At 37.3% G+C, this 27,568-nt stretch overlaps 2 protein-coding genes and 2 pseudogenes across 3 annotated transcripts; 1 reads left to right on the plus strand and 3 right to left on the minus strand.

Annotated features, from left to right (window-relative positions):
* Positions 1 to 3,005: 3,005 nt before the first annotated feature.
* Positions 3,006 to 8,739, plus strand: LOC107751127 (CASP8 and FADD-like apoptosis regulator). Of its 2 annotated transcripts, none has more exons than XM_016566738.1 (11): positions 3,006 to 3,226; positions 4,132 to 4,205; positions 4,303 to 4,896; positions 5,139 to 5,244; positions 5,347 to 5,482; positions 6,071 to 6,117; positions 6,249 to 6,312; positions 6,763 to 6,815; positions 6,944 to 7,022; positions 7,375 to 7,891; positions 8,554 to 8,739. In XM_016566738.1, the coding sequence occupies exons 3-11, from the start codon at positions 4,541 to 4,543 to the stop codon at positions 8,678 to 8,680; spliced, it is 1,485 nt and encodes a 494-aa protein (XP_016422224.1). In that variant the 5' UTR covers positions 3,006 to 3,226; positions 4,132 to 4,205; positions 4,303 to 4,540; the 3' UTR covers positions 8,681 to 8,739. The 2 variants fall into 2 exon arrangements, with proteins under 2 accessions (XP_016422224.1, XP_016422225.1); XM_016566739.1 differs by lacking the exon at positions 3,006 to 3,226 and adding an exon at positions 3,755 to 3,974.
* Positions 8,740 to 10,765: 2,026 nt separating this feature from the next.
* Positions 10,766 to 19,622, minus strand: LOC107751125 (UDP-glucuronosyltransferase-like). The gene is made up of 5 exons (XM_016566737.1): positions 18,756 to 19,622; positions 16,928 to 17,059; positions 14,443 to 14,530; positions 11,907 to 12,126; positions 10,766 to 11,794 (listed from the first exon to the last, which is right to left on the minus strand). The coding sequence occupies exons 1-5, from the start codon at positions 19,620 to 19,622 to the stop codon at positions 11,515 to 11,517; spliced, it is 1,587 nt and encodes a 528-aa protein (XP_016422223.1). The 3' UTR covers positions 10,766 to 11,514.
* Positions 19,623 to 23,466: 3,844 nt separating this feature from the next.
* LOC107751152 (UDP-glucuronosyltransferase 1-1 pseudogene) lies at positions 23,467 to 24,354 on the minus strand (annotated as a pseudogene).
* A 1,614-nt stretch (positions 24,355 to 25,968) lies between these two features.
* On the minus strand, positions 25,969 to 26,858 carry LOC107751153 (UDP-glucuronosyltransferase 1-6 pseudogene; annotated as a pseudogene).
* Between the last annotated feature and the right edge of the window lie 710 nt (positions 26,859 to 27,568).

A 27,568-nucleotide genomic window follows, 5' to 3' on the forward strand; every position in this document is an offset into this window, starting at 1 on the left:
TCCAAACCCGTAAGACCTTCGTTCATCTTCGGAACACAAATTAAGATATTTTTTCAGGGTTGTTTACGTTCAGTAGACAGCGCGTGCATGCTGAATGTAAACAGCGCTGATTACGTTCTGGGTACTCCAAAATGGCGGAAGTCAGTAACTCGGGGAGAAGAATTGTTGAATAAATTGTTATTATTGTTTTCTTTGTGCGCAAAAAGTATTCTCGTAGCTTCGTAAAATTACGGTTGAACCACTGATGTCACATAGACTATTTTACCGATGTCCTTGTACGTTTCTGGGTCTGGGAACATTGCAGCTGCATTGCTGTCTACGAAGGGTCAGAGAGCTCTCAGATTTTATTGAAAATATCTTAATTTGTGTTTTTCGGAAGATGAACGAAGGTCTTACGGGTTTGGAACGACATGAGGGTGAGTAATTTGACAGAATTTTCATTTTTGGGTGAACTAACCTTTTAAGGGATAATTCACTCAAAGATAACAATTCTGCCATGATTTACTCACCCTTCTGTTGTTCCAAACATTTTGAAGAATGTTTGATATGAACAAAAAAAAAAACTTACATTCTACCGAAGAAAGTACGTTTTGGAACGACATGAGTGTGAATAAGTAATGACAAAATGTATATTTTTGGGTGAGCTTCTCCTTTTATTTTGCACAGTTTTATTGATTTGTACACATTGCTAGGGAATCATCCATGAATTAGCCTAGTCTGAAACACTTTGCGTTTTGGCTATTTATTGTAAAATCGTACAAAAACTGAAATATAGGGCCAAGTTACTCAGAGAATTCAGCACATTATCTTTCCATATCACATTTAAAATAGGAAATAATGGATTTTAATCTATGCTATACAAATGAATGACAAAAACAATAATGTTGTTGATGCAGTTACTCATGATGATATCCAAAAGCTAATTTTTTGTTTTAGAAAATAAGTAATTCACTAAAGAGGTTTTCTGATATAAGTTTATTAAAAATAAAAACTGTGTAAATGTGATTAAAACTGCAGCCTTAATCTGAATCACTATGGTCAGCCTGCAGTAATGATTTATATTCAGAGCACTCAAGTTCAATTTGGTCAGAAGTTTCATACTTCCAGATTTTATCCAAAGACAATAAAGGTATGGCAGATATGCTCCTTACTTGCTTAGACTACATTTTTTCCAGATATATATTGTAGGATTTAAACAGTAATCTTAGTCAGTCAGCTCTGATATGGTGATTAAAGGCAACTTTATACTTCAAAGCATCAGATTCCTCTATGCAGAAGAGTAGCATCAAATTATTAAATGTTTTTATGTACAGCAGTGACCATAAATAATCTGAGACTGAATCTCGTTAAATAAACATGCTTAAGAAATAAGAAGGAAATGCCTTTCATCTTTAGAGAGATTATCATGTACTCTCTGTGTAATCAGACGTATGCTACATATTTACCTTTGGCCTGCTTTACACACATTACACACTCTTTGATGATACTTGATAAGCAGATAATGTTTCCTCTCTTAGTTTGACCGATACTTTCACTTGAATCAACCACTAAGAAACAGCAACATTTTACACTTTGTATACTTTTCTTTTTTATATTCTGTTCATATCCAAGTATGGATATGTCCCAAATCACTGAATTGTTGTGTTAGTGTTTGAAACAGTGTGGTGCTTTGTATTTCCACAGATGTAACAACAATGGTGCTATAATAGTGTTCAACAGGGATGTCAGCCATTAAAAACCACAGACTGTTTTACACACATTAAGGATAATGGCTCAGTTGTCCCAGAAGATCATCTTACATTTCAAAAACCTTTTATGAGGAAATTCACAGATTATTGGACGATACATCTATTTCAGATGGGGTGGTGTCTGGTTCTCATATTGCACCTCAAAAACTCAAAATCCAAGAGAGTTCAGCTCTGAGGTATGAAGTATAGCACTCATCTCATCCTCATATACCATCATCATTTTATCTGTTGTTTATCTAGGCATACTGTTGTATTGTAATATTACTAAATACAGGCTTCCCATGGTAACTGAAATGTTAAAATTGTGTTTTCCCAAAGACTTGAGTTATAGAGTCCTGGCCAGGAAAATCAGGATTTTGGTTTTCCTGGCCTGGAAAAATCATAAGAATTAATAAAAAATAAAAAAACTTCTGTAGTGAATAGGCTATACACTTTTCTAGCTATGAAGATTAACTTCACTAAAAATGCTCCTAATTTGTGAGAATCATTCTTTTGAGTCACAAAGGAATGATTCATTATTCATTAAAAAATTTGGTCTGAATCAAAGTTTATATAAACATGTCTCACAAAAAGTGTGGGAACCCTGTAAATGACCAAATATCTTAGCAGAGATCTATGCATTTGATCTGAATCATCTGGAATATGTTCACAAATATGTCAAGACAAAAAGGGTTCTACTATTATAATTTTGCATTTATGCAGTTATTAAAAGCTCAAATTGTATTGTATCTGCAAATGAGCAGCTTTTATGTAAACCGCCTTTTAAAATTAGTAACTGTAATTATTGTTTCAGTCTGTTGCACAAGAGATTATTGCTTTTTGTTTATCTTTTGGGACTTTTCCAGTACTCATCTCTCTGCTCATATTACAAGACCTTGACCTGTTTTTTTCCCGCAGTTAGGCCAGCCTTACAACTGTTACACAAACAACACTTGAATGACATGAAATATTGTCTCCTGTTTATCTGTAAACATGGTTTCTAAGCACAAACTGTTTTTACAGCATGAACTGTCATGTTTTGTTTTCACAAGTATGCACTTGGTGTTTTTTTTTTTCAACCGTTTATAATAAAGAATATTTCGTTTGTTCTATCAATGATATAGTTTTTCCACCGTAAAAAAAGTTAGACCTCAGACTTTCAAAGTTTATGCAGCTCCCCACAAACTGTAAAAGGTGTGCCATAAGTGCTATATAATTACCGAACCTTTTTAAAAAATGTTATCATCGCGGCTTGTCAACAAGCAGTCCCTCCCTTGTCCCTCCTTAATTCAACCGGTCTGTAACAGAATCGCCACTAATTAAGTGTAACGGAAAGTCAATACTCTTTAGAATGAGTAAGCGCGAGTGACTATCTGACCCTACCCTAGAGAATCCCCCTTTGAGGCGTGGTTTGTTTGTGTGACTCGGTCAGTTACTTTCGTTTTTGCTTTTTTGCGTTTTGACGTCCGTCGGAGAGATGAAGCCACACAACGTCAACGGTAATACTTTATATCTTGCATTCTGTTAGTTGTAATTGTATATTTAATAATTTTGTAATAGTTTAACTTTAACTTTAATGTTTGTTTATAATATTAGCTTTTCATACCATTTCCATAAAATACGTAGTTACACAGTCAGGTCATTCAGCCAGTCAGTCAAAGGTAATTTGATCTAGTTTTAAAATCAGAATAGGCTATGTATATTTGACGCATCACATCAGTTCATTTTTCGTTACGAAGTGGCGTAGTTTGTGCTTTTTGAATAGGCTATATCTTATTTTATCGGTGGTTACAGATTGTTGGCATTTAACTATGCGCACGTCACTAACGCTAAATGGTCACGTAAAGCTTTGGACACGTGTCGTTTAATCAAAAGACATCTTTTTGTTCGAATCGTTCTTTTGAGACGGCTCTTTTTAGCGAATCGGAATCGGTTGAACTTTTTTTCACAGTGTAAACGAATCGCTCGAGCTGTTTTGAAACTGATTCTTTGAAAAGTTCCAAGAATCTGAATCATATAAAGCACGATAGAAATTTGCGTGGGTTCTCTTCGCTCATGAACATGATCCAAGTTATGTGATTAGATCCCGTAGGAAGGTTAACAATGGGACCGAGTTCTTCACGGGATTCCCCTTGAATTCTTAAGGCTTGTTTCGCTTTTGAAATACTAGGCTAATATTAATTCCAAGAATCTGTACGCAAAAGTCGTGAATTATGTTGTCCAAAATGCAAAATAAATCCCAAGAAAGTAAGTCCACCCTAATGTAACATATACAGTTTATGTAGATTTTTAAATGCACTATGTATTTCTTGAGGATATCCAGGTAGCCTACTTGCTATCTATCAAAGGCATAGTTTGGTTATGAAATCGTATTATCTTTACATGCCACATTTTTTTTATTTAGTGTCACCAGGAGATGAGCCTGTCTGCAGGCAACACCAACAAAACTTTTGGCTCTCTAAATTAAGGACGTTGAAGGTATGTCTGGCCCTTGCAGTTGTCCTCCATTTGTTCACGCTGATTGTGAGAGAGAGAAAAAAAACTTAATGTTGTGTGTGTGCTTTGCCCTTTACAGGTGTAAATCCAAACTGGCTATTGATTTCTACAAGAATGTGATGAATGAGGCTACAGTGGATTTTTCTCACTATCATGATAAATGCAATTTTCATTTTCATTTTCATTCAATAATTGCTAAAAAAAACAAAAAAAAAGACAAATAGTTAATTTTTCCCACTTTTTCCTGACTAGACTCATTAAGTAAACAAATAGATGTTTAAAATGCATAATAAAATTCCACACTCCCACCTTTTAAAATGACCCAAACTATAACCTACAGCATCTGTACAGGGTCATACAGTGAAATGGCAGATGGATTTTCTAACATGGTCAACAATGTGACTGCATCTCTTGAAAAAGAGGAGTGTAAAACCCTACTGTACCTTTGTACAGATTTGTTCAACAACATCTGCGTGGAAGATTTAAGAGGAGCTTTGTTGGCATTTGCCAAACAGGCACAAGCTCAAGCAGGTCAAGCTCAGGCTGGTGATGCCCTGCTGATGGAGCTCATGTTCCGAATGAAGCGCTTTGATATCCTAAAGAACGTTTTTGGTACCAACAGACAACAGGTAGAAGGAATTCTGAAGAAGGGAGCTGTCCTCTCAGATTACAGGTAATTTATGCTAATAGCATATCTCAGTGTCTAAGATATTTCCTTCTTGTGTGAGAATAACAACCAACCCATGTGGTGAAACTAATACTATGGTAATGAAAAGCCTTATTTTAGAGTCTGACGTTTATGGTTTTTGGGGTTATTAGAGCACTCTCTTGTGGAAAAACCCAAGCAGAAATACCCGTGAATTTTATTTTCACCCACACAAGTCTGTGTATTTTGAATTGGTCTCTTTTATACAGGGTTCTAATGGCAGATGTGAGCGAAAACCTGGGGAATGAGGAGTTACAATCTCTTCTATTTCTCCTGAGCAGTACCCTGCCCAAAGAAAGACTGGCTAGAGCTACTGTAAGACAAAAGACCAAAATGTACAATTTTTCTGTTTCAGATGGGTTTATGTAATGTGCATTTTTATTTCATGTTCGTTTCATTTCATCTGATTTCTCATAGAGCTTTCTAGATGTGGTAGTGGAGTTGGAGAAGTTAGATGAAGTATCATGTGATAAGCTAGACCTGCTTGAACAGTGTTTGAGAAACATTAACAGAAAGGACCTTGTCAAAAGGATTCAGGCCTACAAGAATAGAGGTCAGTCGTTTCTGAGATCACTTTTCTTTTGGTTGTTGCTTGAATTGCTTGTCAGTAGGGGAATTACACAGGAGATACATTTTACGCGAAGACTGGGTGCAGCCTTTGATTATGTATAAATTCATTCTGCCGTTTTGTTACGTACATCAATATCCGTAGTGCAATGCTTGATTTTACCTGCCAAAACAAACATGTCTTACTGTCACAAAGTTTGGCTGGCTGAGTGTTTTTAACTTTGTAATTTTGCAGACTGTTTAAAATAGTGTTTTCGAGGTGAGAAGTTGCTGAAACAAAAGTTTGCAAAGTTCATGAGATCCTATCTTAGTCAAGAGGTTTCGCAACAATTTCTGGTTGGCGGGCTATTGTTAGATTACGTCGGATTTATAGATTGGATTGCAGCTCTGAATTGTTTTAATTGTGATAAAAACCTGACATTAAACATTAGTGCACCCATGCTTGACATTTGTAGATGCTTTTGTTCACAGCACCAGTTAAGAAGCTTGAACGGAAAATATTTAAATCAAATAATTAGTAAATAATTAATAATACATAATTAAATCTAGATAATGAATTTTATAACCATTTCAGGTCAGAATGTACCATGTGCAGTTCCTAAAGTTCAGAAATCCTTTAAGGTAAGACATACATTTTAAGGGAAAAAATTTCTGTATTGAATAGATAGATATAGTACAATACAGTATGTTACATGATGGGTACATTTTTACTAATTATTGTAAAAATGTTTCTCTCTATTCCTTCATTTTAGTTCGCCCCTGTGCAACGTCAGCCTTCTGTTCAACAAGTGAAACAAACACTATGCTTTTCTCAAGGTGAGTGTTTGTATATATGTGAGTGTGTGTGTGTGTGTGTGTGTGTGTGGATTCATTTCATACTGCTCCATCAAAGCCTAGCAGACATACAGACAGTGGGAGGAACGTCTTATAACCTACTCATAAATAAAATAACCATCAGAAAAGATGATAGACTTTGCCATGATTACTATTTACAGTATTAATTAAGATGCTAATTTCTTGCCTGTCGATGTTGTGTCCCTGTTTCAGGTACTGAAAGCTTCAAATTTTGAAACTCTAGAAAAAGACCATGTGCAAGTCTTTAATGTTATTCATAGGTAGACAAATATATATATAAAGTGTTTGTATGTTTTATTTATTTATTATATATATATATATATAATAAATAAATAAAACATACAAACACTTTATATATATATTTGTCTACCTATGAATAACATTAAAGACTTGCACATGGTCTTTTTCTAGAGTTTCAAAATTTGAAGCTTTCAGTACCTGAAACAGGGACACAACATCGACAGGCAAGAAATTAGCATCTTAATTAATACTGTAAATAGTAATCATGGCAAAGTCTATCATCTTTTCTGATGGTTATTTTATTTATGAGTAGGTTATAAGACGTTCCTCCCACTGTCTGTATGTCTGCTAGGCTTTGATGGAGCAGTATGAAATGAATCCTGAGCAGAGGGGTCTGTGTGTGATTATTGACTGTGTTGGCTTGGCTGGAGGTAAGTGTGTCATAATGTATCAAAATGAAAGTGTCATATAGAGTGTGTATTAAGAGTTAAATAACAAACATGGTCTGTTTTGACCTTGGTTTTTTGGGGGAAAATTTATTTGCAACCACAATGATGTCATAATTTTTGAGAGAAAAAAAACCTTCATGATTACATTTTTAAAAACTCCCATTGTCCACCCCTGACTTTCTAAAGAAAGTCATAATTTTCATCATAGCATTTAGTTTTTTTCCTTTAATTACAAATTGGGATAAAGTATGGTTAATAGAGAACACAATTTGTAGCTCTTTAATGTGCTACAATAAAACATCTGCATCTAAACATCTATGTTGTGTCCTTTCAGGGATGATGAATCGGACATTCGAGTGTCTGGGTTTCAAGGTCATTTTTCACTCTCTCTTGGGTCTAAAAGAAACCCAGAAGGTCTTGGAAGACCTGACCCGCAACAGGATCCTTCAGGGGGTCAATCGCTTTGTCTGCTGCATCATCAGCAGGGGAACGGACACTCATCTGTTGGCTACGGACTCTAGCAGCCTTGGCATCAGGCTGGAGGATCTCAGGCAGCTTTTCAGCCCAACCCAGTGTCCCTCTCTTTGTGGTAAACCCAAACTCTTCTTTACCCAGATCTACAGGACCACAGAAGTCCCAAATACCCCCTCAATGGATGATGAATACCTTGAGACAGATGCGCCAGCATGCCACTATTCTAGGAGGCTATGTGCGAATGCAAGGACTATCCCAGTGTCAGCAGATGTCCTTTGGAGTGTGTGCAGAGCAGAGGCAAAGCTGCTGGAAGGCTCTGGCCACCAGTCGGTTTACCTGCATGCATTAAATTCTGCCTTTCTGAAGGGATGTCAGAGGTATGGGCACGGTTTATGATAGAAAGTGCTTAATTTAATAGTGGTCAATGCAAATATTTTAAATCATGCAATTTTATGAACAATACATTTTCTTGCAGTAGTACTTTATTCACATAGAAAATGCTGAACATTGACTTTACAACACTTTAAAGATCTTATTTTTTAGCATTTAGGTATTCATTGACATTAACTAACAGTGAGCAATATGTTTTTACAACGTTTAGTAATATTATTGTTTGTTAATAAAATACAGTTGTTCATTGTTCGTTAGTTCACAGTGCATTAACTAATGCTAAATGCATATACAGATAAAATGCATGCATTTTAGTAAATGGTGAAATTTAATTACGATTAATAAATGCTATAGATGTATTGTTCATTCTTTGTGCATGTTAAAGGTGCTATATACGATTTTTCAACCACTAGATGTCGCACAGGAGCACCAGATCTCCACACCCCCCCTCGTGCGGAATATATAACGAAATTGAGATCATTTTGGCTTTTATTTATTATTGCTTGTGACCTGACATTTAACGCTTAAGTAGCTGTAAAAAGTGTATATGCTAAATCGTTTTCAGCTTTTGCAGTTGAGTTCTCAGAAAATAAAAGTCTGTAATTTAAAATATCCATATTTATGTATGTTTGTTTGTTTTAATTTGCAGAAAGATGCTTTTATTGGACATCATGGCAGAGGTGAACAGAAACGTGTTTAGTCACAATCAACAAAATCCTGAGAATGAGTACCACCTTCAACTCTCTCACACACTACGCAAGAAACTTTACTTGTAACACTTAATGTGTGCATCACAACACAAACTACTTTGTTTTTTTTTCTCTTTTTCTTTTCTGTCTCTCTTCCACACACACCCTGTACTTGTTTTTTTAGAATGGAAATATTGTCCATATAGTGGATGAATAATCTGAGCATAGCTGAATACTGCCATAATATCTGGTAAAATATCATTGTGTTTTATGTATTTGTATATTATTATTTATATTTATTTGTGTATCTTCACCTCCTGTGGCAGCTAATACAAAGTTCTCTATTGCAGTCACAGTGCTAGTGCCTCGCTAATTAATTTAAGAATACCTTCAGTCATTAGTCCGGCTAAGTGAAGTTTATTTGTATAGCGCTTTTGAAAATACATACGGTCTCAGTGCAGCTTGCCAAAAAAACATGACTTAATCCTCCAAAGTTGCAAGGCAAAGATGAATGGTGCAAGGAAAGCAACTCTGTGAGTTGTTTTGGTAAAGAGCAGAATCTTTGGGAGGAACCAGACCAGACCCCATCCTCCGTCCTTGTCATGACTATTTATTTACACGTGCTAAATATCTAGTTACATCATGCTGTAGTATTAATCATGTGTACACTGAATACATTTTTAATATGAGTATCTTCAGTAATCAACTTAAAATCCACTTCTCTTCTATATAAAACTATATACACATCGATAATAATGCATATACTCATTATAACAAATATATCCTTATTGTCTGATAGTTTTGATGTTCTAGGTACTGTATATTATTACCATAGAGTAGACCATAGGCTTTAAAAGTTGATGTGAAGTGATTAAATTTGGGCTGATCTGATCAGTTTTTAGTAGATATGTAGAATTTTTAGTACATATGTAGAATTTGTAAATTGTAATATATCAAACCAGATTGTAGCACAACTGTAATGTTAAACTATTTAAACATAGGCCTATATCTAATTGTCATTTAAATAACTTATCATATTCACATAATTAATTTATTCTCCCTTCGGAGACTTAATTACAAACTGATTACTGGATGCCTTATATTAACAGATTATAAAATGAATTAACAGAATATGAAAACAGTGACCAGTATGAAAATATCTCTAAAGTGCATTACATGTTGCAGCATGGGATGTGTAGAGAAAGTGAGTATTATGAATAAAAATGCTATAAATCTACTTTGCGCTTTGTATTTTTTTTCCTTCAATAATTTCATCGCGCTATATTAATGAGTTACCCTTCACCACCTACTTGCATTAAAAACAATAACCTGCAAAAAGTGTGTCAACGAATTTTTTGAGTGAATACATTGAAAAGATTAGAATTATTGGGATGATAAAACTCCCCATCACTAGCAATTACAAATACCTGTGACCATTGTAGAGTTGGCGCGAACTGACTACATTTACAAAAAATATTAAAAAAAACATCCGGTGAAAATATTTAGGGCCAACCCATCTATTTCGGTAAGAGAACACAATCGTTCTTGTTTATGACTGAAATGTGTGTAATTTTCTGACATTAGCTTAGTGTCAAAAAATTACACACATTTCAGTCATAAGTACAAATATCTATGTGTAAGTTTTATTTGGTTTGCAGTTTAAATGTGATCGTGCCTACAGCATCTGTACTAGGATGAGAAGAGGCGTTCGGTTCTTTTTGGCATAAATTTTCCATCATACATTTCCCACTCCACCAGGGGTCAGTAAAACAGTAAATTGTAAGAAAGTGTTAGTAATAGTGACTTGCAATACAGTATATCTTTTTTTTTCTTGTGGAAGACCAGGATTTGAATTTTACTTTGTGTGAATGTACAAAGTTACATTGTAAACAATGAAACTACAAATACAGCAGAATGAGACTTTGTTCAACAATAAGATCTGTTTTCTCTTCTTGCACAGCCCCATATAGCTCTATTTAGAAATGAAACTTATTTTGGGCTTTACCGTTCTTTCCCAGTTTGTAGAAGTGTAACTACAGTTTGAGTTTGAAAACCCTTGTGGCGCAAGTTTTTCAACTAATCAAAAAAATTATAAAATATTTTATATCTTGTGTGAGAAAAGAGATTGATTTTGCTGTATTTCATAAACAAACAAAAAAAAGCATTGCTGTATTCATATTTTAGAATTTTATTTTTTCAATTTTAGAGTGTGATTTTTCAGATCATGGCTACAAGTGCACAACAACAATTTGCTGTTTATACAAAAATTGATTGGTGGTCATTTAGGAGTGAAATTAAAGAAAAATTTAGGAGGGAAATTACAGGGAAAAATGCAATTCAGTTCATATAAAAAATGCTGAATGCCTTGTTGATCATAAGGTCGATGAAGCATGGAAATGGAAAACACTGTTATTGGACCTTGTATTTAAAAAATACAGAAAACATTGGTTATTAAAATTAGACAAGCTTATATTTCTCTTTCACAACCTTTCATTTGTGTCATATTAAACACTCCATCTTCCCAGATTAGGGTTAATTAGGATAATTTTTTTATCCAGAATTCCTGTTGATTATGAGAGATAGAACCTGCAGTCTGTTTAGCTTACAGTGGTTTGCATTGAATGATTTAAAAAAAAAAATTCTGGTGGCTACAGTTTTAGGTGAACACTGATCAGTGGTCAGTGATATCAAAACGAAAGCATGTAAAACTAATATCTTAAGAAACAAAATCTTTACAGGTGAAACTGCTTCAAAATCTTGATGTGTGCTCCCACTTTACAAAACGGCGGCTTTTTAAGAGACTTTACTGGCTCAGTTTTCAGGTGATGAAAGTAACGTTTCTTCTGAAAACATGAAATGAAACGGTAGATGTGGAAAATGTATGCTTTTATAAGCAATACCACCTTTTAATCTCAATATGATCAGTCTTCCTTCCTCTTCTGCGATTTTCTACAACAGCGTCTCCAGCAAAGTGCACAGCATTTAAATGTTGCTAGAGTTACAATCAGCACAATAAAAAGCAGGAAGCCAATCACATCTAGACTGTGGTATTGAAGCCAGTTCAGGTCATGAGCAGCAGGTCTCAGGTGGTCTGCCCCTTTGTGTCTCATAACAAACTCTGTCCAGTAGACTGCAAGATCCAGGGGCTGCATGGGACGGTCATTATGTATGGCCGACAGCTTCTCCATTCTTTGCTTATAGCTGCAGAACACAGCAAAAGAAATGCATTGAGGTTATGAAAGAGTGTATACATGTGTATATAAAATATATGTATATATGAGAGCAACAGTGGGAGAAATGTTAAAACTCTCACCTGCTGTCATTAATAACTGTGTTGAGAGCATCGACCAGTGTTTCTGCAGTGATATCATGGATGCTGAGCACCACTCCCACCCCTCGAGTCGCCACGCGGTGCACGTTGTCACCCTGGTCACCAAAGAGCGGAAGCATCACCATGGGCACACCATGACAAATGCCCTCATAGATTCCATGCGTCCCACCATGAGTGATAAAGGCTTTTGCTTTGGGGTGACCTTTAATAAACAACAAGAATTAAAGTCACATTGCTTTTGACCCGGCTACGTGGCTGGCATATACAGCAGGGAAAAAAGGGGTCCAAAGGTATGATTTGAGAGTATTATTTTAATTTATTTAAACCTGGAAATAGTTTTAGTACTGAAAAAAAAATTTTTAAATGAGAAATTAAAATAAAACAAATATTGTGGGTTAATCAAACAAGTTAAAAGAAAAAATTAAAGTGTCTTTGTTTTAGGTATGGGACATTTTTTCTTTGCTTTAATTCAACTTTTTACTCTAAGGTTGTGGAAATCATATAATTTGTAACGAACAAAGTGTATTTAATTAGCTGCAAAATGCAGTATACTCAGACCTTTGGATGCCACTTTATAAAGCTTTGATTTGATTTGCTCAGTAGTATCATGTTTTACATTCCCATTTATTGATCCTTGCAGGCAAAAGGGCCGAGCACACACAAAAAAACATGAGATATTCTTCATCAAAGAAATCAATTGAGACTCGGGAACTTCTCTGATTGGTGGATCTCACTTCAGGGTCCCTATAATAATATACACAAATGCCTTGTCAGACTTGTCATAATTTATTATATTGACCTTCATTTAACACTTATGTGATTCCGTGATTTCAACATTAAATAAAAAGACTACTAATAAAATGTCTGTGTTTAGGCAATTTTCATTATCAGTATAGCTCATATTTAGGCAATCACATTAAGTTTTGACTTAGTATGTTTCTAAGTCAAAACATATGAGCAGGATATTTGATGATTTCCCCTGTGAGGATGGGCACCCACAGTCAGAAACATAAATCGGCACCTTTCTTGAAGATATTTAAATAGAATTTTGCAATATCTATAGATATTCTGATACCTTAGGGCACCATTTTCTGTTAAAATTTTCCAGTATTTATATAGCTTACCAGATTGCTCATTGGTCAAGCATATGCGCCAATACAACCACAGTTAATAGGATTAGCTAACATTCTGAATGTGAATGGGCTCTGCTCTCCAGTCATTGCAATCATACCTGACATGCCAGGCAAAATACCGACTGTACTCAGTTTGTTTAACAAAAGCTGCTTCTGTGCTCTTGGTTTAATGATCCATGTTGTTGCTGGAATCTGTGGTTGGCTGATCCTTAACTTGCTACGCAAGGGATAAGCCAAGTGAATCCCTGGATTTCACAATAATAAATTTACTCCCTCACATACTTCTGGTAAGACAAACAGAAATCCCTCATTCTTTAGCACTGAATCTATCTGAAGTGTTTGCTTAACTACAAATAAATCCTATCCTTTTCACAAGAAATGAAGACAGCCATATATAAAATATATAATTAAATAAATTCTTTACATAGCTCTTCAGTTAGGTTTCTAGATCTCTGCTTTCCTACTGATTAATAAAATCAGAAACCTATTTTTTTGGCTGCATGAAGAATTTTAACATTACATATACAAAGCATTAAATTAGCCAATTAAATGTTGTATGGCATGAGAAAGGTTCTTTAAAGGGATAGTTCACCCAAAAATGAAAATTAGCCCATGATTTACTCAAGGTGTATATGACTTTCAGATGAATACAATCTGAGTTATATTAAAAAATGCCCTGGCTTCTCCAAGTTTTATAATGGCAGCAAATGGGTGTTGATTTTCAGTAGTCCAATAGAAGTTCGATAAAGTGCATCCATCCATCATAAAAAGTGCTCCATACAGTACCTCCTGTATGGAGCACCTCCTGAAGTGAAACAATGCGTTTGTGTTAGAAAAATATCCAAATTTAAAACTTTATCAACCGCTAGAGAGTGGCGTCCAGCAGATGATGTAGGACGTAGGCATAGCATAAGCTTCGGTGAGAAGTAATAAACGCGGAAACAGAGGAGAGAGCAAAACAAAACACCAGTCATGAATTAGAAGTACAAAACAAGGATTTGTAAAGAAAAATTTCGGAGGATTTCAATATAAGCCAAGAGGAGACTGTTTTTCCTTTGCACTTTTTATGATGGATGGATCGGATGCATTTTATTGGACTTCTATTGGACTACTGAATATCAACACCCATTCACTGCCATTATAAAGCTTGGAAGAACCAGGACATTTTTAAATATAACTGATTGTATTCATCTGAAAGAAGAAAGTCATATACACCTAAGATGGCTTGAGGGTGAGTAAATCATGGGGTCATTTTCAATTTTGGGTAAACTATCCCTTTAAGCTACTCATTGCATAGCTTAAAAAAAAAAAAAAAGAACTAACACCCGGGTGGGTGATACATGTTGTAATAGCATTTTAAAAAACAGACCAGCAAGCAAACTCACCGAGCAAGTCATTCTGTGGAAGCCACTTCATCCGCTTGACATTTTCAGGGACATCATCAGGAATCTCACCTGTATACCGCCAGAGAACCTAGAAAAAGTGACAGTTCAGACAGTTCCCTTTCATGGGAACTTCGAACTGCGTCCTCTAGGGGTCGCTATGGGGAAAGCCTCGTCGTGACACGTGTCGGAAGCATACATTGAAAAAACACCAACTCGTTGGCCGGCGACAGCCATGACGTCACTACCGGTGCGACTATAGTATAAATAGGCGCCGGGAGCACACATCATTCTCTTCTTCGTCTTCATTGACTGTTCTGTTTGAAGCGTGCATTTCCAAGGAAAAAGTAAGAGCTATCTCTATTTATTATGGCGAGCACTAGCAGAGCATTTAGAAGGTGTGTGCATCCGTGTCATCGCTATTTGACACCAGATGACACACACAATCTATGTGTTGTTTGTTTGGGCGAAGAGCACGCACGCGATGTCCTCGAGGGGGCAATCTGCGTGCATTGCGAGTTTTTTCCAATGAAAAAGCTCCGTTCTCGTTTGTCTCTCTTTTCATTTTTCAATGTATGCTTCAGACACGGGTCACGACGAGGCGTTCCCCATAGCGACCCCTAGAGGACGCAGTGTCTCGTTCCCTACTCAGGGAACCATGGTTACATAAGTAACCTGAGACGTTTTTATTCAAAACAAACCACAGCCCAATTAGCCTATTGGCAGTCCTCCTGAAGCTATCTTATGAAGACAAGTTATAAAATGGAACCAGGTTACCAGTTTAGACCATTACTTTAGAAGTACCCTTTTTGTGGAATAATTTCTATTCAAGTAGACACTTCTATATGTGAAATCCTACATTTATTTTTGTTGAGGCTACATATTAGTAGAGGCTTATGGAATACTAAAAAAAATTACTACATGATTCATGGCAATGTAAGAACTTTAAAAAGAGACTCCGTCTCAGTCTAACAGAAATACTATCCACTCTAGTAATGAGCATTCTGTGAAGTGCCAAACCCCCTTTTCAGCACACACAATAACTTTAATGGGAACAAGATGTTCCTGGACTTCCTCCCCAGCTATAGCTAAAGCTCTGCGTGCAGCCTCCACTTAGTTTTACACATTAACGTGCTGAGAAAACAAGTGGGTAATGTGGACTCGTGAACCCTACAATCCTTGACTGAGAGACTGAACATCTGGGATGCTGAACAAAATGGTTTCAGGTCACGCAGCACAATGTTTGCACAGAAAATATAGCTCTAAGCCTTGGGTTACTAAATGTGTGTAGTTCAAAGGATTATTTTACACCTTGTTTGACAACTTAAATTGCACCAGAATAACTTGATTTCTGCCAGTATGTAGTTTCTAAAATGTATGGCATTCCAACTTAAATGATCTCTTACCCAGGGATTACTACAATAAAAAAAGGAAAATTAGAGCAATAAAAAAAGGAAAATTAGAGCAAATGATATCCATTCCCTTACTAAAATAATGATGGATGCCTATAATCATACACTATCCAGAATAATTTCTTCCCTATATGAGGTGTTAATGTGTTGCAGCCCCTCCTCCACACTATATATAAAATTGAAATGGGATAAAGAATTAAAGACTGAAATACCAGAAACGGACTGGTACGATATGTGGATAATACACCAGACTACCACTAGCTCACAAATATGGAGGGAGTTTTCCTGAAGTGCCTTATTCGCTTCTTTGTAACACCTAAGATCAAAAGCAAACAAGTCTCCAGACAACAGGTTTGCTGGAGACAGTGTGGACAGTTAGAAGCAGATCACGCACATATCTTTTGGATTTGTGAGAAAATCCAATATTTTGGGATGATGTGCAGGTAGTTATGTCTGAAGTGCTTGGATATAGAATACCCAGAATCTCTTAATTTTTGCTTATGGGAAATATTAAAAGCATAGTATCTAAAAGCGACCAACATTTATATAAGATTGTTCTTGTGGCATGTAAAAAGACAATAACTAGGAATTGGTTTAAAGACAGCACTTTGAATTGTAAACAGTGGTTTGAGATTATTGAATAAATCCTGGTGATGGAAGAACTTACGTATACTTTAAAGATGAAAAAAAGTGCTTTCAGAATGGACTGGGAAAAGTGGTTGATATATAAAGAATATAAAGACATCCTCAGCTAAGTAAACTGTAAATGTTATAGAAATGGTAACCTCATCTGTTTGGCTTTGTTGTTATGTTTTGTGTGTGGGATTTTTTTTTTCTCCCTTTCTCTCCTTAATTGGGGAGTTGGTTCATATACATATGTATGCATATATATATATATATATATATATATATATATATGAGATGTTTGTATGTATAGGACTATAGCTGTATATGCTGTGTAGCATAAATCTGATATGTATATGTTTAATGTCTCTTCTTATTTTTTTGTCAATATTCCTTAATTTTTTATTTGCATTGTTAATCTTGTATATTAAACTAAATTAATTATTTCTTACCCTCTGTGGAATCATACTGAAAGCCTTGAAGAAGATGGCAGCTTTCTCTTTTGGCATGGAGGAGACCAGAGAACCCAGACTGAACACCACAATACCATGCTCTCCGGAGCCCTTGACAAATTCCTCCACCTCCTGCAAAAGACAGACAACAAGCCAAAAAATAATAAGCCAAAATTAAATAATGACCTTGTTACATGTATAACTCAACACTGTAAACTAGTTAGGGGTGTAACGGTACACCTATTTGTACCGAAAATTTCCGGTAGGCGTCTTTGAGTTCGGTACGCATGTGTTGTTTTAACCACTGCACGAATGGAACTTAATTGGAAACTTCTTATACCTTTTTTTATATATATTGTTCATTTTGATAAGAAACAAAGTCTAAACTTGTCTTTTTTTTTCCAGGAAATTCAAACAAAAAATGCCATTTTGACGCTCTTTGATGTGGTGTGACAGATCGCTGTATAAACGCCTAAGTTCAAACGGCAGCATTTCCTCTTTACTACTAGTTTTAACGCGAAATAAACATGAATGAATATCTCATGTCTCATGTAGTGTGTTCGCTCAATCAGTGTTTCAACCGCGGAAAGATATCAATAATACAGCTTGTAAACAAAATGTGCGTAGCATTTCATTTACCTCAGGCATGTCATCAGTGTCCACAGCTGTTAGTTCGCTAGAGAACTTAAGTTTAGAGAAGAGCATTTCCAGAGATATTATACTCATTATATTTGACTTTACCTGTTAGTTATATCTTAATTATTTAATGCATGTTTAAATAAATCTGTTATAAAACAAGTTATGACAGCCACTGTGTAAATGAATATAGGCTATTTCAACAACAAAGATACATTTTATAATTTAGAAGTTCATTTAAAAACTGCATTATGTGCAATTTACAGATTTGCATTTTTTAAAGTTGAGTGCTCATTATTATATTTAAAAATAAATAGTAATTGAATTTAAGTTTGGGCTCTGTTGTTAACTCTAATCTTTTGTAAAAGGGCTTCCTTTTGGAGCATAAGCTGAGGTAGGTTTTTATCTCTAAGAAAATGTTAATTATAACTGAATTTATTTAAAGAAAGAGCCATTTGTTTAGTAAACCACTGTTTAATAAAAAACAAACTGAGGTACATAGCAAACCGTCATGTTTGTGTACCATTATACTCCTATAAACTAGATATGTAGCACAGAAAAAGCAGACATGTTTGCATTATGTACAGTACTCGCACAGCTTCATCAGCAAGGCTCATGTTATCCCTTAATCACCACCAAACCTTTTCATCTCACCGGTGTCTTTCCTATATGATATTTCAGAACCTATGCTTTGCACACATCACACAATTACATAGTGTCTGGGGTTTTCGTAGCTCAGGACTCATTATTTTGCCTGTAAAAAGCACCCCTGCCTCAAATATACAAAGAAAAAAAAAACTGGTCCTCACGGAAGGAAAGGTGGCTGACAAGGAAAATAACACAGAGGGAAAGAAATGGAGGTTGCGTGCCAAAGAATACAGTGAACACGCTGCGTTGCCTCAGGTTACCAGTGCCCTAGAGAAAGGAGTCATATTACCATGGGTTATGTTTGTATGAGGGTAAATGTAATGCATGTTAAGACAAAGCACCAATGTCAAAGCTCAAAAATGGAACCCATATTTCCAGAACCGACAATGACCCCAACCTAACTTTAAAAAAAACAGCTACAGATGTAACATTTCCTTCTGAGGAAAATACATCCTAGGACTAGTAGTCACTCACTACTGAAAATGTTCAAGAACTTCGATTAACAATAAAATTTATAAAACATTAAAAACCTCTGGTGACTTACAGCAGAAAGTTCAGCACTCTTCCGACAGTTGATGCCCCCAATGAGGACCATATTTGGCATGAGAGGCCTGGGGTACTCAAATGTAAAATCATATCTAAGCAACCAAATAGCTCCGCGGCCGATGATCTCCTGGTATGTCACATCCGCATCCAGGTATCTTGAAGCAAGTTCATCAAAACTGGCGTACATTATTCGACACAGCACCAGCTCTACACCACTCATGACGAAATTTTGAATGCGCTCTACAAAGGTCATTTTGTCAGTGCTGCCAGACTGAAACCGAGGTACATAAGATGGAGGAGAAGGACACTGTGAAGCCAACATGTCAAGGCCACAAGGAATGCCACGAAGGAAGTAGACTGCGGGGAGACCGAGCGCAGTAGCGATAATAGGTCCACAGGGCAGAAAAGGGTCGGTGAGCACCACGTCAAAGTTCTCCTCTTTCAGCTTCTGCATCAAAGGTTCGTTGTAAAGCAGCGACTCACATCCTTCCACCTGCGTTCCTGTGAAGTTCAGCAGACGCCCCACTTGGATGACGATGTCCATCAGTGCAGGGCTACGCTTGAACACCCCCTCCTGAAACCCTTTCAAGCTGGTGGACAGCTCCTCCTTGGAGATCTTCACCGGGAAGGTCTCGGTGCGGAAGAGCTCAGAACTCTGGATCAAGATGTTGGTCTCGGGCACCAGGACCAGGATGTTATGGCCTCTCTGGGCCAGTCCTGTCGCCAACACCTTCATGCTGAGCCAGTGGCTGCCTTCAACAGGCATGACCAGCACCCGGCCACCCTGCGCTGGCCTCAGCCAGGCACTCAGCCAGAGCAGCAGCAACCCTGAACCCAGCCCCCACAGCCAGCCTTCCTTCAGCATAACTGGGTCTGCCTAAGACCAGACACAAATACTGAAAGAAAAGGAGAGGAGAAAACTCCTCCTCCAGGAAAAGGGGCTGTTTACACTCTCCCATGTGTGACTGAGAAACAAGAGAGCGAAAGGAAGAACAAGAGAGCACGACAGTTGTCCGTGTTTTGGTTTGCAGATCACGAGAAAAACAGTTCCTGAAAGTCAAATAAGTGCTCTGCAGGGCCAGCACAATGTTACACAACACTACATATTAAGTAAAATTTTTAACAAGAAAAACTTTACTCATTACAGTCATAAATTACACGTTAAGTAGTGTTTTACAAATCTGTGAGACTGAGATCTTTAAACACTTAAATACAAAATTAAAAGCAGAAGCCCTAGGTTGTACATATCCAAATACACCACAGTTTCTTGGCAGAGATAACCATGGATTTAGTTTTTAGCATCTGACACTGATTCTAAGTAAAGAACGAGCACTCAAAGATTAATTTACAACCAGTTGAATGAACTCAAACGCATAAGAAGGAAGAATTGTAACTGTTGTCAGGTCTGCAAAAGGCAACTCCCACCAGCACCTTCCCCCACTCCTCAAGCCCAGCTTGCCTGAGAAGCTCGCCACTCCTTTCCTTCCCATCTCCCCAGTTCAAGCGATAACCCGACCAACAATACTTCCACACATGCTTTCTAAATTGCATTTCACAACATTGATACCCACATAGCATACTTTGCCAATAAAGGGAAATTACCTGTATATGTGTTGTGATAAAAACAATAAGAGTGAGATTTACTGTGGTATAGTTCTCTCACGGTCTCTTATTTCTTACTGTTAATCCTTTGGCTGATTTTATTTAAACTACTGATAATTAGGTTTTCTTCAAACAGCTGTAGCAACAAAGTTCTTAAATAAATAAATCCTCAAATACTTCCAGTACTAATTATTATTATTACTACTACATTAGGGGATTCCTGAGTTGGGGGATCCACCACCACTTTTCTATTAGTCAGTTGCAGTTCCACTTGTTGGTACTTGCTTTCTATAAAACTTTGCAGGAATGAAACTGTCCTTTTTTGACCTTGTCCAAGTACTGGTGTAATATTTTAAACACTTAATATCTGCACAAGTACTGGTGTAATATTTTAAACACTTAATATCTGCACAAATGACACAAACAACAATTTAAAAAGTGAAAAATTTTAAATCCAAAAAGAGTGCCAAACTTCAACAATGTATCCAGTAAGATCCACTGACCCAGTCATGGCCACATGCAAACTCTTATAATATGTCTCCATTGTAATGATCCCCCACCCAGCTATGCTGTGGGAATACTACACTAACAACTGAACTGCTGTTTATCTCTTTAGGACTGGGACTGCAAATAAGAGAGAACAGTGACACCTGTCGTAATTTTATGAAACAAAAACATTCTCAAATAAAGAAAATATATACAGGTGCATCTCAATAAATTAGAATGTCGTGGAAAAGTTCATTTATTTCAGTAATGGAAAAATGGTAACCACCAGAATACCACTTGGTGTGCTGTGTTGTACTACAAAGAATAATTAACAAACAAAACAAACTGAGTATTAGTGAAGGGGTCAAACAAAGAAAAGCCTGTTTTACCAAAAGAGCACCTAATAATCATGCAGCTCTCGTCTACTGCATGTATGTGCATATATGCATTTGTCCCTGGAACACCAGAGAATAAATATAGTAATACAGTATATAACTGCTGCAAATCATTACATAGTCCTAACTTTACTTATCAGCTATTGTGGGTGAAGGGCAATCTTGATTTAACCCATAGCCTACTATTAAAATATGCTTTGTCACTGAAATATTGTTTACAACACAGACATGGTCTACTTTGCTATCTTGGTTGCTGTACCCGTTCAAACATTGTTGTGTGTTCAGCTATGGTAAGTTTAAAATGAACATAGTTTAAAGTTAACATTTAGACCTTAAATTTTCATTGACCTGTCTGTGTGACAAAAAAGGACATACGTATTTTATGCCTTTTGCAATTGAGTCACTCTCCTTCTCTGCTTTTAACACTTTTTTTGTGACTATTCTCAAATATGAACAGCAATTAGAAAGAGGAAAAAAGGTAAGCACTTTAACTAAGATGAAGATGAAGACCCTGACAATGAATTACTCGGGTGGTCCAAAATCCCACTCGTATTTTGCCTTCTTTTAACTGCCTGCAATCCTGGGTCCTTTGTCACCCTTTCCAGCCTGGATGTATCAGCAAAGTGTCTTTTGCATTAGTTTTACATAGTTTAATCACACAATGTGACTGAAATTTTGTGAATATTCTACATTCTAACACACTTATGACATTGACCAATTTGTTATATGATTTAGAATTTCACTAGTCTCACCTTTTTCAGTGGGTTCCTAATTTCACAGTTAATTCCTCCTATGAGCTGCATGTTGGGCATCAGGGGTTTAGGGAACAATTTAACGTCACAAAGGGCTTTAGATAACACTGACCAAATTTGGTGTTGATCTATGTAAATCTCTAGGAGGAATTTGTTTAAATACAACGCCTGAAAATGGCAAAAACAGCACAAAACTTGCAGAGAAAATTCAAAATAACAGACTTCCTGTTGGGTTTCGGACTTCATACCAGGGGGACTTTTTTGTAGGTATTGATGTGTTGCATGTGTCTACCCAATTTTGTACATATATGTGAAACAGCTTGAAATTTGAAATTCGTTGAAATTTTAAAGGTGGCTCTATCGAGCCATTTTGTCACACCCACATCTGAAACCCATATCAGATGTAAATTTTCACCACTTCTGGCATGTGTGCAAAGTTTCGAGATTTCGAGCATGTTTAGGCCCTCAGAAATGCGATTCATTTTGGAGAAGAAGAAGAAGAAGAATCTGAGCAATTCCAATAGGGTCCTCGCACCACCGGTGCTCGGGCCCCAACTATGGTTAGTGTAGCAAGATCTTGGTTAATTTGTGGTTACCATGGTTTAACTATAATAACAATGGTTTTTTGGTTTTATTTGTAGCAAAACCATGGTTAATTTTCGTAAGGGTATCACTAACATTAACACTAAATCCTAAAATCAGACTGGCTGTCAGGAATGTTGTTTCTAGGATTAACAAGAATGTTGCTACAAAATTAGGTTCACCCGAAATGACCCTGAAGGGGTCAGAAGATTTGACGCAAAATCCTGCAGTTTGACTTCTCCTACGACAAACATAAAATTGTCTTCGGTTTTCAAGACAAGCCATGATCAGTATTAATGCTAGATTTCTTCTAATATCCATAAACCCCGGTGCTCCTGGCCACCACTCACGGAATTCCTATGAGATGTTGGCTTTGCTATGATAAACACCGGTTGCGTCGCTGCTTTGATGTGGGTGTGTGCTGTTTACACTGCTTACATCTTCTTAAACACGCCGGTATTGCTGCCGTTCATAGACTTTTAGCCAACATTTCAGCCCTGCGTGCAATGCAGCTCGCAGTCACTGAACGTGTATGGGTTGATCATGTAAACAAGTTTTCAAGTGCACACCAATTTTTAACACGTCTTGATGTGTACAGTCTGACATTAATGACAACTGAGATCCCACAGTGTGACATGATCATCATGTTCGTACAGTCTGACAACCAACAATTGTAAAGGACTATTATAAATCATGCAGTGTGCACCTAGATTTAGTTTAATCACACAATATGAGTCCTGAGAGTCCACTTTGAACAACTTTGCATTCTAAAACATTTATCATGGCCTGAAAAGTTGACCTGTTCATCACCTCATCAATCTGTTTTGAGTCACGTAGCATATACAGATTTATTGTGGATATCTAGTAAACTTGATACTCCGTGCCTTGAGTATCATGTGGTGAGTATAAAGATGATGCTAACCTTATTCAGTGGGTTCCTAATTTCACAGTTAATTCCTCCTATGAGCTGCATGTTGGGCATCAGGGGTTTAGGTAACTCCAGACTGAAATCATAGCGCATCAACCAGATGGCTCCAGTGCTCAGGATCTCAGTCAGGCTCACATCTCTCTGAAGGAAGTTGAACGTAATATCCTTAAATGGCCAAAATGTAACCTTGCATATCAGTGGTTCCAGCATGCTGACAAAAACATTCACCACACGCTCACCAAAAGTCATGCGGTCTGAGTTTCGTGTATAGAACCGTGGTACATATGAAGGAGGGTCAGGACAGGCTGTGGCCGCAGCATCAAGGCCACACGGCATTCCCCTTAACATGTACACCGCAGGTACGGATAGATTATACGCCAGTATGGCTCCAACTGGTAGGGCAGGATCAGTTAAAACAGCATCAAAGTTTTTCTCTCTCAGAAAATCTATAAGCTCCTGGTTACTGAACATACTTTCAGTTGTAGAGGTCACACAGTTAATAATCTTTCTCAAATGGGCCACCATTGAAGTCACACTCTTCAGTAGGGATTGCTCTGGCTCACGAATAAGTTCCACAATCATTTGGTCGATTAAATCCTGCCCATATGTGCCGGGAAACGTCTTTGTGATGTAATGTTTGCCTGGACCCAAGCGCATGCTGATCTCTGGAATCACCACAATCACGGTGTGTCCTCTACGTCCCATCTCTTCTGCCACAGCCTTCACCCCTGTCCAGTGACTTCCATCCATGGGCACCACTAACAGCTTCCCAGTCCAACTGCTCCTACCCTGCTCCAGAGCTGCAGAACAGACTATACTGATCACTAGACATAAAATTACTCCTAAGTGCATCTTTGTAGCAAAACCAGACTTCAAAAAAATCTGGCGGTGTGAACCTTTACCTCTGTATGTCTGTCTGTCCTACTATGTGCAAATATATCAACTGGATGCTTTTGCAATTTACGATCATATAGAAAGCAAGTAGATTGCTTTCCAGCATTTTAGTGGCTAGACACACGATGTGGGAGGGACTTTTTTAAATTCTAAAACACATTTACGTGTTGCAGCAAAATCCATTAAAAATCAAGCACAAGAAAAAATAACACCTTGTACAACAAAAACTAGCATAACTTAATATTTTACAGAGTTTGCCAGTTGCAGGCAGACTTTGCTGGTTAATTATTACAATAACACAGTGTAAACAGAACTATATTATTGGCAGTGCTTCATGTTGTTCATACTGCTACGATGTTTAAAGATACAAACAAGCTGCATCACAAATTTACACAGTAGAAGTTCAGCTGATTTATGGATTTCCTAAAGTGATTATTTTCTAGTTTGTCTTCCTAAGCAAGCAGTGGCTTCTTTACCCAAAGAATAATCTTTGAACCCCCTAAAGAAGACTGAAGACCATCTCAGCTTTGACTTCCGAGTAAACCAAAACATCAGTCTGCAGAGCAAAGGCTGCAAGATGCTCACTGGAATGTGACGTGACATGTGGCCAAGTATGGTGACCCATACTCGGAATTAGTGCTCTGCATTTATCCCATCCAAAGTGCACACACACAGCAGTGAACACACACACAGAGCAGTGGGCAGCCATTTTTTGCTGCGGCGCCCGGGGAGCAGTTGGGGGTTCGGTGCCTTGCTCAAGGGCACCTCACCGTATTGAAGGTGGGAGAGAGCGCTGTACACTCACTCCCCCCACCTACAATCCCTGCCGGTACGAGACTCGAACCCTAACCATTAGGCCACGACTTCCCCTATGTCAGAAGACAATGATGAAAAGACATACGTCTGAGATCTGTGTGAAGAAACGAGGGTTGTAAGACGCAGTGTCTGGTCAGGCTATGGCGGTCAAGTGTAGTTTTCAGGGTACACTCTCAGAAAAAAAAGGTACAAAAGTTGTCACTGGGACGGTACCTTTTGAAAAGGCACACCTTTGTACCTAAAGAGTCCATATTGGTACCTTAAAGGTACATATTAGTACCTAAAGTGTACATATTAGTACCTAAAAGGTACAAAAGTGTACCTTTTGAAAAGGTACCACCCCAGTGACAGCTTCTGTACCTTTATTTCTGAGAGTGTATTGTAATCCCTAGTGAAAATAAATATACTAAATTGTATTTGAAATACATTTATTTCATGCCAAGTATTCTGCAAATACATTTAAATATTTATGTACTTAATAAAAATACCTGGCAATTGTACTTTTGGTATACTAAACTGGTATACTTAAAGTCTGCTAAATTGGAACAACTAATTTTGTACTTAATGCAATTTAATTGTGTGGAAGTAGTGGCAACCTGGCAAACTTAGGTGCACCCAAAATGACCCTGGCAATAAATGATAGTATGTAGGTACAGAGTCATGCTCGTCTTTTGTTTTTTTCTTGACTGAAAACCCAGAAACTTTGTCACCCTTTTCAGCTTCTACTTGCTACTATGAGCTTCAAAACTCTGAGTATCATGTAGCAAGTATAAAGGTGCTGCTGACCTTATTCAGTGGGTTCCTAATTCCACAGTTAATTCCTCCTATGAGCTGCATGTTGGGCATCAGGGGTTTAGGGAACTCCAGACTGAAATCATAGCGCATCAACCAGACGGCTCCAGTGCTCAGGATCTCAGTCAGGCTCACATCTCTCTGAAGGAAGTTGGATGTCAATTCCTCAAAGGGCCAGTATACAAATTTACATATCAGTGGTTCCAGCATGCTCACAAAAACGTTCAGTACACACTGACTAAAAGACATGCGGTCTGAGTATTGTGTAAAGAAACGTGGGATATATGAAGGAGGGTCAGGACTGCCTGTGGCCGCAGCTTCACACAGTAACCCCTCAACATGTACACCGCAGGTACGGATAGATTATACGCCAGTATGGTTCCCATTGGTAGGGCAGGATCAGTTAAAACAGCATCAAAGTTTTGTTCTCTCAGAAACTCTATAAGCTCCCGGCTCTTTAACAGACTTTCAGTTGTAGAGGCCATATAGTTAAAAGCGTTTCTCATAAAGTCCACCTTTAAAGAAACACTCTTCAGTAGGGACTGCTCTGGCTCTGTTAGTTCATGAACATGTTCCCCAATCATTTGGTCGATTAAATCCTGCCCATATGTGACTGGAAACGTCTTTGTGATGTAATGTTTGCCTGGACCCAAGCGCATGCTGATCTCTGGAATCACGGTGTGTCCTCTACGTCCCATCTCTTCTGCCACAGCCTTCACCCCTGTCCAGTGACTTCCATCCATGGGCACCACTAACAGCTTCCCAGTCCAACTGCTCTTACCCTGCTCCAGAGCTGCAGAACAGACTATACTGATCACTAGACATAAGACTATACATGTTACTCCTAAGTGCATCTTTGTAGCCAAAGACTTCAAAAAGACTGACGATGATGAACCTTTACCTCTGTGCTTCTGTTTGTCTCACTATCTACATTACAAACATGTCAACTAGTTGCTTTTGACATAGACAGCAAGAAGATTGCTTTCTAGATTTTTAGTGGCTAGACACAGAATGTGGGAGGGACTTAATTCTAAAACCTTTTTATGGTATTTTTTTTACACAATAAAATCCATTAAAAAGCAAGCACAAGGTAAAAAAAACATCTTTGTACAACAAAAATGGGAAACCTTTATTTATTTATTTATTATTATTTCTTTTAGTTTGCCAGTTGCACACCGATTTTGCTAGCTAATGATTAAAATCATTTATTGGCAGCGCTGAGCATTGTTAATACTTGAATTACACCACATATCATGATGCAACGTTTTTTTTTTCCATTTAATTTCTAAAACTCTATAAGATATAACTCATCTCTTATAAAGCATAAGCAATCAGAAGCTTCTCAGGCAAAAGGACATTCTTTATTCCCCTTGATGAAGTGCAAAAACGACCTCAGTATAACCAGGTTACATGTTTGGAACGACATGAGGGTGAATAAATAATGACAATTTTCATTTTTTGGTGAACTATCCATCTACCCTGTTGATAAAACCAGCATAGGCTGGTTGAAGCATAGCAGCTGGTTTGAGCTGGTTTAAGCTGGTCCTTAGTTGGTCATGAGCTG

Source organism: Sinocyclocheilus rhinocerous, unplaced genomic scaffold (assembly GCF_001515625.1).
Source record: "Sinocyclocheilus rhinocerous isolate Xijiao unplaced genomic scaffold, SAMN03320098_v1.1 scaffold1413, whole genome shotgun sequence".
Classification (NCBI taxonomy): Eukaryota; Metazoa; Chordata; class Actinopteri; order Cypriniformes; family Cyprinidae; genus Sinocyclocheilus; species Sinocyclocheilus rhinocerous.

What these genes read in the sequence shown, in the direction of transcription:
- LOC107751127 (XM_016566738.1), top strand. Translation starts at nt 4,541, where the DNA reads ATGACCCAAACTATAACCTACAGCATCTGTACAGGGTCATACAGTGAA. An exon ending in AAGTTCAGAAATCCTTTAAG is followed by an intron (nt 6,118 to 6,248) that starts GTAAGACATACA and finishes CCTTCATTTTAG; the next exon opens with TTCGCCCCTGTGCAACGTCA. An exon ending in CAGGGACACAACATCGACAG is followed by an intron (nt 6,816 to 6,943) that starts GCAAGAAATTAG and finishes TATGTCTGCTAG; the next exon opens with GCTTTGATGGAGCAGTATGA.
- LOC107751125 (XM_016566737.1), bottom strand. Translation starts at nt 19,622, where the DNA reads ATGCTGAAGGAAGGCTGGCTGTGGGGGCTGGGTTCAGGGTTGCTGCTG. An exon ending in TCAGTATGATTCCACAGAGG is followed by an intron (nt 14,531 to 16,927) that starts GTAAGAAATAAT and finishes CACTTTTTCTAG; the next exon opens with GTTCTCTGGCGGTATACAGG. An exon ending in TCCACAGAATGACTTGCTCG is followed by an intron (nt 12,127 to 14,442) that starts GTGAGTTTGCTT and finishes TGTTTATTAAAG; the next exon opens with GTCACCCCAAAGCAAAAGCC.